The sequence below is a fragment of the Dermacentor silvarum genome, chromosome 6 (assembly GCF_013339745.2).
Source record: "Dermacentor silvarum isolate Dsil-2018 chromosome 6, BIME_Dsil_1.4, whole genome shotgun sequence".
Lineage (NCBI taxonomy): Eukaryota > Metazoa > Arthropoda > Arachnida > Ixodida > Ixodidae > Dermacentor > Dermacentor silvarum.
The window spans coordinates 130266435-130281248 of record NC_051159.1 but is presented as its reverse complement, the minus strand read 5'-3'; the positions used below and the strand labels follow the sequence as shown (position 1 = coordinate 130281248).

The 14814-nt window shown below is 45.9% G+C and overlaps 1 protein-coding gene across 1 annotated transcript in view; it reads right to left on the bottom strand.

Annotated features, from left to right (window-relative positions):
* LOC119456894 (putative ammonium transporter 2) overlaps positions 1-7569 on the bottom strand; it is a 31032-nt gene extending 23463 nt beyond the window's left edge. The window contains exons 1-2 of the mRNA XM_049669491.1: positions 7371-7569; positions 2415-2704 (exon numbers count right to left, since the gene is read on the bottom strand). Coding sequence (XP_049525448.1) covers positions 2415-2547 — 133 coding nt within the window. The 5' untranslated portion in view covers positions 2548-2704; positions 7371-7569. The remainder of the gene's footprint in view (positions 1-2414; positions 2705-7370) is intronic.
* Between the last annotated feature and the right edge of the window lie 7245 nt (positions 7570-14814).

Here is a 14814-nt window from a genome sequence, read left to right as displayed (position 1 = left end):
AATGGAAGCCTTAGGAAGCACCTAGCTATTGCTCAGCGTCTACTGCTTCGAATCTGATTGGGCTGAAACAAAAAAAAATTTTCTCAATATACGATTGTTAGTAGTATATCTCTTCTTTAGGCCACCAATGTTTTTTTTTTTTTTACTAATTGCTTAAAGCTGAAAAAAAATTTAAAAGATATCTGAAGTATCACGTACGCGGGTCTGTAAATCATCAAAACAAAAAGCGATATGGTACTTCTGTAAACTGTTACCTGCGCGTGGGCATCTGCAAGTGACAACACTACAGCGCGTCGTATACATGCCTGGCACCTGTGTCTACTGCGGAGATTCGCCATCCTTTGCGGCTGTGCCATGATACTAAGGATATTAGGCACGAGATGCTCAGTGAGGCCAAACTAAAGCCGAATGTGCCAGATAACTTTGCCCATTGGATAACGGACAACAAGCGCGCTCATTTCCTGCTGCAGTACCTGCACCAAACGGGGCTGCATGCACTTATATAATGTCCTTTGTTAATTTCTGGTACATAAGCCTTGTGGCAAGTTCTTGAACTAGAAAAAAAAATGTCTATTGAGATTGAAACACGCTAATAAATTGACAACCATATGAATTAAACAGACAAAGAAGCCTGGAAGAGCATAGGGGTACTTAACTGTTATGGTAAATTGAAATAGTACAAATAACGAGGGAAAGGTAACTGAAAGCGAACGAAAAGACAATTTGCCGCCGTTGGGAGGCGGATCCACATCCTCCGCGTTATGCGCGCAGTGCTTTACCAATTAGGCGGCCACCCGCCGGGGTGGCTTAGTGGCGTTGGAGCTGCGCTGCTAAGACCGAAGTCGTGGGATCAAATCCCGGCCACGGCGGCCGCATTTCGATGGTGGCGATATGCGAAAAACGCCTCTGTACCATGCATTCGGTGCACGTTAAATAACCCCAGGTGGTCAAAGTTAATCCGGAGTCCCCCACTACGGTGTGCCTCATAGTCAGATCGTTGTTTTTGGCACGTAAAAACTGACAATTGTTTTTTTTTTAAAGTTAAGCTGCAGTGGCGGCCAGTCATCCCGGCAACTGTCTTATGTATTGGCGAATCTGTACAACGTCAGCCGATGGAGTGTTAGCCAGCACCACTCGCAGCCATGGTGGCAGACGTGAACAGGCAACTCTCGTATATATGCCACATCATGGCGTCAACAATGCCATAGTCGAGGCCCTCGCTATGCAATAAGCGAGAAGAATAAGATGAGCCGAGGAGCCGGGTTTCTACATCCGCCACCACGGCATCGAGTGGCGCTGGCTAACACTCCCACGGCTAATCTTGTGCATATACACCAATACCACAAAAAGTTGACGGAATGACGGCAGCCGCGGTAAAGCACTTAATAATAAAGCACTGCGCGCCTTACTGAGGAAGATGGGACACGTACAAGCTGCGGCAAGTTGGTTGTTTCGCCTACTATAATTTTCCGTTTCTTTTTGTTTCCATATTTCAAATTAACACCACAAATCGCTTCCCCAGGCTTTTCTTGGCTTCATTGTCTGTTTGTTTCATGTGGTTGTAATTAACGTAAAATCTGCCCCCCTCGGTTCCCGTAATTCTGTTTTCAGTCAGTGAATTGTGAGTAGGAGTTATGCGAAACACCCGTAAACAATGTAACGGTTTCACATAAACTAAGTAAATGGGAACTACAGATAAAAATTTTGATTCCTGAAATTGGCACAATATTGTTATTTCTTTTAAACGCAGTAAACGTTACTCAAATAGGTTCATTTGTGTTTAACGAGAGCGTTACCGCATTTAAGGTGTACTTTAACGGGTGGGCGAAGTATACTTTAACACACGTGGGCGAAGTATATTCATAGCAGCCAAAACATCCATATTATTAGGTTTGCATACATAAAACAATCAGAGAGAGGAGAAAGATAGCTAGCCAGGCCACTGCCACTAGGAGGCGCACAAGGCCTGCCGACTCTAGAAGAGAAAAAGTACGACGAAAAAAGGATGGAAGCACAGGATAGAGTGAATGGGACGGGTATGGTGAGTTAGGAAGGAGGAGATAATAAAAGAAGGGTGGAGGACAACACAAGTATAAAACATGCATGCGTGTCACGTGTTCAACGGGCGGAACTTAGCGTCCTGCAAATGGTCCACAAATTAGCACGAAATTAGAGCGAAATGCCATACTGTAATCACCATAACCGCGTCTACAAGCACACTGCGAACACTACGCAGTACCTTTAATATATAATACAGGCAGTTCTCTTAAGGGGAGGCAAGCAAACACACTTCATTAACAAAGGACACCGGACTGGAAATGCCGGACAGTATCACCGCTAGGGCTTCTGTCCCTTTCGTACGCCTTTGTCTCCTGCTAAAGGTTTCAGGACACGTCGCTGTACAGGCCATTTACCTGACTGCATCGTGAAGATGATGAAAGAACTGGTCATGATCCAAGTAGCATCGTCCCAGGATATGTCCTGGTAACTGTGGCCGACGTAGCCGTCATCAATCGTGCCGTTGTTCGAATCGGCCCAGGTCTTCATGATGGCTACAGCTTGGTTCGTCGAAACTGCAGACGAAAACAGAGGCTGAAGCAGCACTGGCCCCAGTAAAATGAAGGCAATAAGATCTCGCGTTGAAGGCACGTTTCGGCGTCCCGAGGCTGGCAGAGAGCCGGCAGGAATTACGCTAGGTCACCATCTGTAAACGAGATAGAAAAAAAGAAAAATGTATTGCAGTTTCGCCAGACGGGTGAAATATTGACGACAACAATGCAGGTTTTTATATGCTCAGTCTTTTCCCAGGCCCTTCCACCTACGCGCGGCAACGACCACGGAGCCCCTCATTAGGTGACCCATGTAACGAACGCGATGGCGGATTACGCAGCATCTATGATCGGCCCAATTTTGGTTGCACCATCTACGGGTTCGGCACAGTTTACTTCTACACTGCCTCCGTCGTTTTAGTCAGTGAGGAACCGACCGAGAAGACACTACGAACCTCAGAGAGGAAGAAAAAAAAAAAAAGCTTGTACAATGTATTGTGCTCTTGAAGGATGATATTTGTTGCAGCGAAAATATTTAGATACCCTTCGTCGCTCCGTTGCATAATTCCGTTGAGAACAAAGCCGGTCACCGGCAAATCGATAGGGCTACAGTACAGTTGACCGTTATAAGATGGTCGTCATCATACTCTACATTAATTGGAGTGACCGACAGTGCAGCATGCGAGGTCTGCGGTACCGAAGAAACTATCGACCACCTGCTGTGCCATTGTCTACGCGATATGCCTCAGAAAGACAAAAACATGCTAACGCGCTACAAAAACAGGACAATCGGCCGCTTTCCATGCAGGTGCTGCTGGAACACTGCCCCCATTTCTCGTCGGCCCACAAAGCGGTGAAGGCACTTATGTGCTTCTTGAGGACGACGGGCTTGTGTGAACATTTTTGACTAATAGTGTGATACCACACGCGTCAGCAAACTCACCGATAATTTCCTTCTGTCCTTCCCTCCTCTCTCTCCCTGTCATCTTTGTGTTCCCCTTTTCCATTCCCCCGGTGTAGGGTAGCCAACCGGACGTTATTCTGGTTAACCTCCCTGCCTTCTGTTTTTATCTTTCCTCTTTCCCTCCCTCCATAAGATGGTCGTCGGCATTTCGACCGTTCCGTCGTCTACTCGGTGAGAAACACTTACTTCCAACCCCTCTCCTTCACCACATGTTTCGGCCAATCCGACTGGTTTTAAGTTAGAAAAACCACTACTAACCAAAGACTATGGAAGGCGGCTGTAGTGGCAACGAAGCTATCGCTGAAGAAGAGAAAACCGACTGGGCGCGGACGTTATTCACTGTCTTCGGAAACATGTTGGAAACTATTCATCGACATTTTTCTCAGTGTGGCATACCGAAGTAATGCATGTTAGGTCATCATCATCACCATCATAACATTTTTGTCTTTACTACAACAAGAAATGGCTTTCTTGGTGATGTTCAATTACCCCAGTCTTGCATCTCCCAAGTCCCTCCTACGTCTGCAAATTCCCTAATTTTATGGCACCATCCAATGATCTAATGTAATTCCAATTATCCTATATTTTCATTCTAATTATTTGCGACACTCGACTGCGTTTCCTTCCCTTTGGTACCCGTTCTGTTATAATAATATACCACTGGTTATCTGCTCTACGCACTGCATGACATGCCTAGCTTCATTTCTTCCTGAAAACATCAATATACAGTCATTTGCTACACCCATACAAACAGTTGTATGAGAGCAAATCGTGCAAAGAACATGGCAAAGGCGAGAAGACGGACAGGGCGCAACGCAATCGTAAATGTTGTCGTATTGTTCTCGCTGTCATTCATGGTAGTTATTGTCTTTAATGTTCTGTTAAACGCGCGAGCATTTGAGCACTCCTAAACTTTCGCCACTAGCGCTGACGCACCAGACACTTGCTATAGCAGCGCGTGCTCTTGCTCTGACATATCATGCGCATGCGCAGATAGAGCGCTGGCGTAACGGTGTAATAAAGCACCACCTTTCAGAACTAAAAAAAAAAAAAGAAGGCCTTGCACGTAATGGGCCGTGACGCGAAGCACAAAGCCCACATTGGGGGACGAAAGGCGATGCCTAGAGCGAGCATCTTATTTATAAAGCATGGATTTCAATAGGAGTTTTCATTCTCCCAGATGACGTCGCAGACAGATCACACAGGCCTTCATTTTCGTTTGAGGTGGTGCCAAAGATGTCATTATATCACCAGCAGCCCCTAGCAATGCTTACGTAAACTAAATGCAGGAGTTAGCAATCCTTTTATGTCTGTAGATTAAGGCCTTCGGAAGGGGTATAAAATCAAATGTCTCACCAGCATGCGCGATTTAATCCTATCTTATCGACAACGCAAACTCGTATCTTTCCGAGCCTATAAGGGACTAAGACTTCCCGAAAAAAGGCCTACCTTTCTCTGAATGCAGCGTATACTTAACGGTCGAAACGAGTTTAACATCGAGAACGCGGTATTCAAGCCAATGCTATCAGAAATGCATATTCGTATAGCGGAAAAACGGTTTGGGACTCCGATGTTTAAGAGGCGTGATACTGCGGAGTTCTCAAGTTGCGCAGCCAGTGCTGTGCGAAAGGTGAGCGTTGTAAGCGCGAGCGGGAGTTATACTTTAAGGCTTTCGAGTTCATGTGGGTTATCTTAGCATTATAGCGCCAAGGACAAGAGAGGAACACAGAGAACCACATTGCGCAGTATCCCTATACAATCATCTCTTTGTACATTGTCAGGAGTGTGGCTGCGAACCTATGTTATATAAAGCATGATTTTGGTCAAACTGGTTGAACACAAACAAATGTAGGCAGAAGCGATCTTAACATGTGAAGGAAGGCTTGTCAGGGCAACACCTGTTGGTTTACTTGATAATGAGACAGCGTTTTAACAAGGAGTAGCGCGTGACGTTTTGAGCACAAGTGGTGCGAATGTGCATTGTATATACTATATATGTGTTTGAAGTTCCCAAACACAAACTGTTGACGAAAACGCTCGCTATTTAAACACACGTTACCAACATGCCCAATACATAGCTGCATCTGAAATTATTGCTACAGTTGCGCTTCGTGGCCACAGTGCTTGTAGATCACACAAGGTCTTTAGCGCCTCGAGAGACAGAATAAGGAAGTTTATTGGCTATTTTTTAATGCACCTCCAGGGTTAGAAACCCAGTCCAGAACCCCATGTGTGCCAGCTACCTCCTCCGCCTGTACTACCAGCCATTGTTGGCCAGCAGCGGTGGGGTCGGTCAGTCGCTTCGCCCAGGAGGTTTGAGAAGGAACTTGTGTGAAATCGCAAACGTTTAACAACGTTTGCACTCAGTGCAAACGTTGTTAAACGTTTGCGATTTCACGCAAGTTCCACAACATCACACAACGTTTGCACTCAGTGCAAACGTTGGGTGATCTTCACACAAGATGTTTCGACACCAAAGAGCCAAATCAGGTTCGCTACTAAGATTAAGAAGGGTTAGGAATCGTGGAAACAAGGAATCCGGACCATGTAGATGAGGGAAGGATGGTCTCCAGAGTGCGGACACTCAGGAGAGAGAGAGAAGCGAAGAGGGAAAGGTAGGGAGGATGTGCTCGGTTGTCTACCCTACACTTGGGGAGGTGGAAAGGGGAAGGATAGAGAAGTAGAGAGAAGGAAAAAAGGGAAGATAGAAAATAAAGGGAACGCGTCGGTTTTAGCGCCGCGAGTAATGACGCCACGCAAGTGGCCTGATAACGCACACGGCCTACACAACGAAAATGGCGCCGACGGAGATGAACCAGCGAGAAACAAAGCTTATCGTGCTCAAGTCTTCGTCACTTCATACAGACTTGGCAACTAAAGCGTCAGTCCCCTTGTATAACGTCCAGGGAGCGTATTCTCGGACGACCACTCTCGGCGATACCTATCGCTTTCGCGTGACGTGGTACACGGCATGGTGAATGATTCGAGCGATTTTGCCCAACCAGCCAATCAGCTCATTCGGGTTTCTTCAACCAGTCAATCAGCGCGCACTGAAAGTGATATCTTCAAAAGTGACGGTCATAGAATACGTCCCCACTGCAGGCTGCAAGTGCGCAGGCCTTTGTTACCCAGCCCCGATTCAACAATAACCTGGCAGAGCGGAGCGCAAGGTGGCATGTGCCATTCAAAAGCTCGGCCATACTAATGCACTTGTCCCTACGCTTCGCGTCCCTCCGTTTAGTATCGTCGTGTGTCGATCTCGAGCAGTCTCGAGCGAAGTCTCGAGCTTAGAAGAACTTCTCGTAGCTCCTACTCCAGTGCATTATTGGTAAACGGTGCATGTCAGTCAGGTTTCAGCTTCGCAAGAGTTCTTTTATGTAATTGCGTGTGGTAATTGGTCCACTTGCAAGTGTTGACCAGTCATGAAGGCCGGAAAGGCGATAAAGAGCATGTACAGTGCGCTGCCGAATTCCAAATTGCATTTTTTGAAAGCGTTGTAAGTGCAGCCTGCCTTTGCATGAATCACGACACTATGCTCATTTCGTACCACTCATTCCACTGTAGTAAGTTTGTTTTCGGCTTTATATACGCGAATAATTGATTATCATGGTTTTCTTCTCGGTCGTCACATTTCTTTCTGATATTTGCTTTTGTCAAATAAAACAATCTAATTCAAACTGAACAAGTTGTGCAAGCTATTCGAGGGCATCACAGTATCGCTTATTGTTTATTGGCGAGTAACAACGCAAAACGATACAGTCGCTTACATTTCTTGCGATTATGGTCACGCAAGTTTTCTTCTTTTTTTTCCCACTCCGTCATGCAACGTATCTGATATACTTTACTATGCTACTCACGTCACAGAAGCGCCAAGCGCGTCGAACACTCCTCTCAGTGAAGACAACTTACGAGTCTCGGAGCGGGACAGAGCATAAACCACTGGTAACCACTCACTGTCAACTCTCCAGGGGCACATAGAAATTCAACTCCACTTTCGGCAGCGAAAAGCGCGCGGCGATCTCGCGGGCTCACGAACGCACTCCGATCGACGAGAGGGCCGCACTCTTGCGATCCGACCAACAACGTCGGTGGCTCGCCATCGCCCGCCGACTTGAGCCGCGCGGTAGTTCTCTGGTGATCATGATTGATTAGATGACTTACCCGTGACTACGTCATGACGTCGCAACATGCGCTCTCTCTGTCTCTCTCACTGTTCTCTTCGCGGTTCTTTCTTTCTTCTCTCCCTCGTCCTTGTTGCGAGGAGAATCCGCCCCCGATTGGGGAGGGCTCTGGCTTCGGTTGCCACGGCGACAAGCCTTGAGACGCGGTCTCCGTGGTCGCCACGGCTCGTGCCGTCGCTGGGCCGCGGGAAACCCCTGTGGATTCCTGTGCGAACCGGCACGGAGCGGCCGTGTCAGTCCTCGCATGCAGAGCTTCTTAACGCGGTCGCTATAACATCTCGCTGAACATTCTTTCGATAAGGTGAATGTCCGATAGCGCTTTGTTATTTACCTGCAGCCGAATTATAGAAATGGCGATCACCAGCTCTCAGTTGGCGATATCTAATCTTAAGCCCCTGTAGATTATTGATTCCGCGGACATGAGCGCCATCGATGGACAGCGACTACGTTAGGCTTATTTAATTTGCTATATAGTGGCTTCGTTGACGAAACTAACCGTTCTGTATCGTGAACGTGCTTTCTTTCTTGTTCTTTGTCTTCTGCTTTTTTTTCCACGTTACATCCGACTGCACGAAATTCAACATTCCACCTCGAGACCATGGTAGCTGGACGCATCTTCATACCACCCCCGCTTAACCAGCTAGGCTCAAGATCGTCTTCAGAGGCAAAAATTCTTCGTCGGCGGCCGCTTGCTTCACGGGTGCAAACTACGGCCCGATCATTGCTATAGTTCCTGAAGCCGACGGGTCTCGTTGGCTATTAATACAGACGTCATGTGCATGGCCGCATGTTCGCGCAGCTGCTTCCGTTCGCTTTTTAATTAATTATATTTCTGTCTTTCTTTTCCGTTATCCACTTCTTAAGGCGTAGCTTCAGGTTTTTCCGTCATTCGCTGTCTCTCTGAGGTAGACAGAGAGAAAAGCCAAAGAAAGGAGACAGGCAGGGAGGTAAACTAGAGCAGGAAATCAGGCTTGCAACTCTACATTGGGATATGCAGAAAGACGGGTGAAATAGAGGGAGAGAGAGAAAGAAAGAGAGAGACAGCGCACATACTCGCAATAACCTGCCGTTCACAGCACACGTTCACAATGCAATATCAATGCACGGGACCACAGTAGCTCCGGTTCGCTGCTAAATACGCTTGTGCAGATCTGCGCAAAGGAATCCTCGCGGTTCTTGAAGAACCGTGAGGATACCTTCTTTCTGTCAGTCTTTCCGAGTGTTATGTTAAGCCAAGGTCCACATGAATTAACATCGTGCAACATCTTCGGACGCTGCTCATCCCTTCGATGTTTTGCCTCCATGCAACCCGCAAGTCTCACAGTAGGCCGCCCTATTTATATTAAACACGAGGCGCGGCCCCCGGGCGAAATGATCGGAACGATCGGCTCGGTAATGGCCGTCTCGGACACCTCGTGACGAGCTTGTGTGTACCGCTACACCATGGCCAGAGTCGTGAGGAAAGCGAGACGTGCGCAACAGGTTCATTGCACCGTGCCCGCCGTCGCCTCGGCGTCCCCCCGCGGCGACGGCAGCGGGCGGAAATGATGTCCGAGGTCCTTCTCACGCCCACCCTAGACTCGGAGTGCTTCGGCACAGTCACGTAGCTCGCCGGCGCACTCGATTTAGCCACGACGCCCAGGAAGTCACCTCGGCGTGATTGTTGCTAGGAACAACATCGGCCGCCTGTGCGCCTCTGGGACCCCCCTCCGTCCCCATTTTGCCGTCGGCCTCGTGCGCCTTCATTTCTATTGGATGGGCGAGCATGGAGGGACAGAGATCCCCTAAGCGACTGGCTGCTAGAGCAACGATCGCATAGTACTTCGATTATAAATGAGCGATTGCGTAAGTGATTGTATGAGTGAGCGAGAAAGAGCGCGACTGATAGAGTTAGGGGAGTAAGAAAAAAAAAAAGAGAAAACAATTCCGATGTTTACTGCATTCACCGTCATCTCCGTGGCGCGTGCTCCACCGCACGCGCCGCACGCTTTGTGGTAAAGTATTACATCATTTGTAGCGTAAAGCTTGATGCAAAAATTACCAGGGGGACGCTTGGCGCTATAGTATCTACGGGAGCTACAAGTATGGCGGTTTTGCCAGCATAGGAGTGATGGGAATGATGGGAATGATGATGGGTTAGCCTAAATTTCGTTCTTGCTGCTTCGAACGACTTTGCGACTTCGCAAACTGATCACACCCAACAAGAACTTGCGTTATAAGTGCGACGATTCGCAATGATTATGCATTAGGGCAGGGTCTTATAGGCCTCATTCGTCCAGAAAAAAAAAGAATGCTTGGAAACTTAGATAAAGGGGAATAAATAATGACGCAAGAACGTCTGAAGCCACATGCACGAAGATTAGAGAAACTCATGTACTTACCCATTGTTGCCGTGCTTCCTGAACGATTGCAAATTCTATATAATTAATTTAGTAGAAATCTCTACGACATTTAATACCTGATATTACTGCGGTGAAACCAGCTAGTTACCGGTGCTGTACGTAGCTTAAAAAAAAGCTCAATTTCGATCCTGGCCAGTGAACTTTCGTTGCTAATGAAATTATTTACTTACTTATAAAAACGCTTCCCGTTAGCATGGTAACGTCCCTTGTTAAGCACACACCCACGCAGATATTTCCAAATGTACAAACTAAAGAAACTTCGAACTGAGGCCCCTTATTGTGTGAAGTAGCCCGCTTTGGCGAATACTTTTCGCAGGCTATTCTATTACCTGTGACTCAAGCACGTAGGGACGGATTTTCAGGCGCTCCACAAGTGCGCGTAGCCCAGGAAATCCTCTGAAGTGAATGCGAATCGGTCAGTGGTTTATTTGTTTTAGTATACCGCGTAACTTGCTTCACGAATGAACAACATAATCCGGCAAAAGTGAATTACTGATTCTTACCAGTCGCGGTGGTTTAGTCGATAAATGGCGTTCTATACTGAATAGCCCGATGTGGCGGGCTTGATTCCAGAACGTGGCGGCCATTATTTTAATGTGAGTGAAATGCAAAAACACTCGTGTATTTAAACTAAGATACAGGTTAAATAACCTCGGGTAGTCAAAATTAATCCCGAGTCCTCCACTGTGGCGTCCCTTGTTACGTAATGTGCAATTTCGTGACGTTATAAGCGTCACAATTTAATTACTGATTGTTGGCCCCTTAGAGCACATGCACTTTCGTGAAATATCTAGATTTAATTAAACGCCTACGCTCAATATTGGAAACTGCACAATCGTGAACTGGGATTTTGTTCATATAGGCGTGTTTGAGACATTTAGATAATGAGGCGTGCGGCCGTATTTTGTTCAACCATGGTGAAGATAGCATGCTGTTATACAGGTTATCCCAATTGACTGTCATGCACCAAGACTTAAAAATATGCAAATGCCTCGTAGCTGGACAGAACCAAGCTAATGTTGTTTGCCATCGCTTGGAGGTACTCAGATACTTTTTTGCATTACGCCTAATTACATACTAATTAGTCAATTAATTTATCAACTTCTCAAATATTATGAATAGATGAAAAGCTTCAATGAGAACATTGTAGAGCAACATGAAAAAAACTCCCGATACAGCTTACTGTTGCTCAATACGTCCTGCACAAAAGTGTTCTTCCGAGCGTGAAAGAAGCCCGCGAGTACACGCAGAGTGCTTCGAGCGGCCATTCGATGGGGGCGAAATGCGAAAACACCCGTGTACTTAGATTTAGGTGCACGTTAAAGAACCCCAGGTGGCCAAAATTTCAGGAGGCCCTAACTACGGCGTGCCTCATAATCAGATCGTGGTTTTGGCACGTAAAATCCCATAATTTAATTTTTTCGAGTGGCCAGTCGCGCGGAAATTCTGCGTGTATTCGCGGGAATCTTTCACGCTCGGAAAAACACTTTTATGCAGGACGTATTGAGCAACAGAAAGCTGTATCGGGAGTTTTTTCATGTTGCTCTACAATGCTCTCATTGAAGCTTTTCATATAATTGAAATATTTTAGAAGTCGATAAAATAATTAAGACTAATTCTATGTAATTAGGCGGAATGCAAAAAAGTATCTGAGTATCTCCAAGCGATGGCAAACAAAATTACCTTGGTTCTGTCCAGCTACGAGGCATTTGCCTTCCATGCTTCTTTCTGAGTCTGCTGTACCCTTTGTCGCCGGGAAGGTAACGTATATACGAATGAGTTGCGTTTGCCATGTAGCCGATAGGTGTGATTGCGAATATAGTACTCGTGTGTCCAGAAGTTAGGCCGTACGTTTTTCAATACGCAATTAAGTAATAATAAATGTAACGTTATGAATGCACCGGTTATTGATACCTGATCCTAATCTCAACGTTTTGCAAAGTTTGCTTTGTCCGAATGCTCTCACCTAAAATGTTTACATGTGTAAACACATTATAAACACTTACCGTACTATTTGTTGGCTGTTCGGTTTAGTGGCTTCACTCGTGCCAAAATAAATTGTTGCGCTCTTTGTCATATATCATTAATAAAAAGAAAGACAGGGAGTGGTTTTGTTTGTTTGTCTTTAATACATTTTCAGATGAATGACAGATTCTTGGTCTACAATGTTTTCTAAACAAGAACAGCTGCATTACATTGAGGTCGGTGTACTCATGAATAATCATGAATAGTTTCAAACTCTTTGTAACAAGGTTGACGAAAGAAAATTTAAGAATAATAACAGACGTGGTTATGACAAATAAATGTGTAGATAGTATCCGTACATATGGCAACAAACAAGGTGGTGAGGCGGTAAATTGCTTTCTATTTTCTTTTGAAGTGAGGCAGCTTGACCAGATCTGCCTGAATTCTTTTGGGAGACCCGATCATGCCCATGCATGTTCTATATCGGTAGATGGTGCATAAGAAATGAGAACGATGCTCTTTTAATGAGCTGATGTAACAACGTTTGTACTTTTCGGCTCAACACGCGTAAATAGATTAGTTATAAATGCTCTTTTTATCGTCTATAGATTAATATATAATGATAAATAATGCTCAGTTCGTAGAAATGTCATCGGAGGTTTCGATGAGGTGCAGATAAATTTCATAGTGAATTGCTGTGATGACAATATAAGCCATCAACCAAGAAGCCTTCGGACAGAACTACGGCAAATACATGAAAGCCCAAGACCAAGCCAGCGTTGAAGTATAGGAGGTCTCTGTAAGCGGATAATTCACAGGAGATCACTGAATACCGGCGGATCTGATGAAAAAAGAGAATACATTGTGCTCGAAAAGCTTCTTCTTCGTTCTGAGGTTTTACGTGCAATATATATATATATATATATATATATATATATATATATATATATATATATATATATATATACGTGGATTACATTTCTACGATACGCGTTCTCAAGAGATGTGGAAAATACAGATACACGAGGGCGTCATGCAGGAAGACACAGTTCCTCAGTTGCTAGTCACTATACGACGTCTACGAGAGGTATAGAAAGTGTAACCTTGAGATGAACTGCGGACCAGAACATGCAGGGATCATGTTAATCAGCCACTGTACATGAAAATTACTGTGTGCTGTTAAACAAATCTGTATATGATTTGCAACAAATGATTGAGGACCTTAACCGACAACGTCAGGTTATGCTTGAAGCTTCACACACGGTGAAGCATTCTGACAAAGAAACGTTTTTTTTTTTTTTTTTTTTTTTGTGGGCTGCAGCCAATCTTCGAAACTAGTGACAAAGCGCGTTTATTTGATACAGGTAGAGTAGGGCATCCGAACGAAGCGAAGGAAATATAAAGAAATATAAAAGAGAGTAGGGGCGCATTCAAAAAGCCATCCAAGTCATGAGCGAAAGCATAACTGTTATGCCACGTACACACTAGCGGAAAAACGCGCGCGGCGCGCCGCCGGCGGCAAGACGCGCGGCGCGAAAGCAGCCGCGAAACGGGTTTTTGTTGCGCTGGCAGTGGATCGCTCCTGGACCGATTTTTTGCGGTTTGCCGCGTGCCGCGGATGAAGGAGACCAATGAGAACGGCCCGCTTCCTTGACCGCTGCGCGGGAAACTGGTGCCATTCGGACCCGCCCGACCACTTGTTTCTCGTTTCGCACTATCATCTGCACGCGTGAGCTCCCGGGATAGTTCGAGAAGGGGAGAGGAGTCTAGCTGTCACGTGATTGCCGCAGCGGCGCCGCCGCCGGTTGTTGTGGGCTAGAGTTACTAGAATAGGGTCGAGTGGGACATCGGCTGGGCGGCGCATGCTTTGGTTAGGCGCCCGACGGTGAAAAATACTGTGGCTGCGCGCGATCGAACTGGGATTGGCCGCATCAAGGTCGCGCCGTTGGAAACTGCTGGAGAACTGCTCGGCAGGTAAATCGCACTACTTCGCGCGCTGGTATTTGCGTCAGACCATCCAAACGGGTTCATAATCGATATGAATGTATATTATGTCTTAAGAACATGCTTTCTTTCTCTTCATTTTGTTTTAATGCCGTTGGTGTTCGCGGCATTAAAAAATAAAAATAACCCTGCATTGCGGCCGCAGTGTCGGCCTTTCATTCTACTATGTTATTGTACGTTCCCTTTGGAGAACAATATTTTTCTCGTTCTTCAAGCAGCATGTAAATAAACAACTATGTAACCTTCCTGTAACAAGTAAAGCATGCCCCAATTGTACTCACTTCTTTTGGGTGCCAAAACCAATTATAAGGCTAGTGCAGGGCTCCGGAGCCACAATCCACTTGCATTTCGCCTCCATCGAAATGCGGCCGCCGCGGCCGGGATTCGATTCCGACTCGTCCTCAAGCGCAACGCCTTAGCTAACTGAGCCCCCGCGGCGGGTACTCAATACGGGAAGCATTGTTATTGGAAAAAAAAAAAAACTGACCTTCTAAAGTTTCCGCCTTACTTAACAGAATGCGGAGTTAAAAAAAATTCATTTCAAGTGGATGCGTTTTGCATTAAGTAAATTGCAAAGGAAGAATTAACTAAGAATTACGTTAATAAGTGAATAGGTGTTTCTTCTCGTACTAAGTCCGCCTCTTCGACAATCAATGAGATAACTGCCACAATTTTAAAATCCTCTAAACCTTAATTTCGGAATAATGGATTACGGCGTTGCGCTGCTAATGGAGCTCCGGGTTCAACCG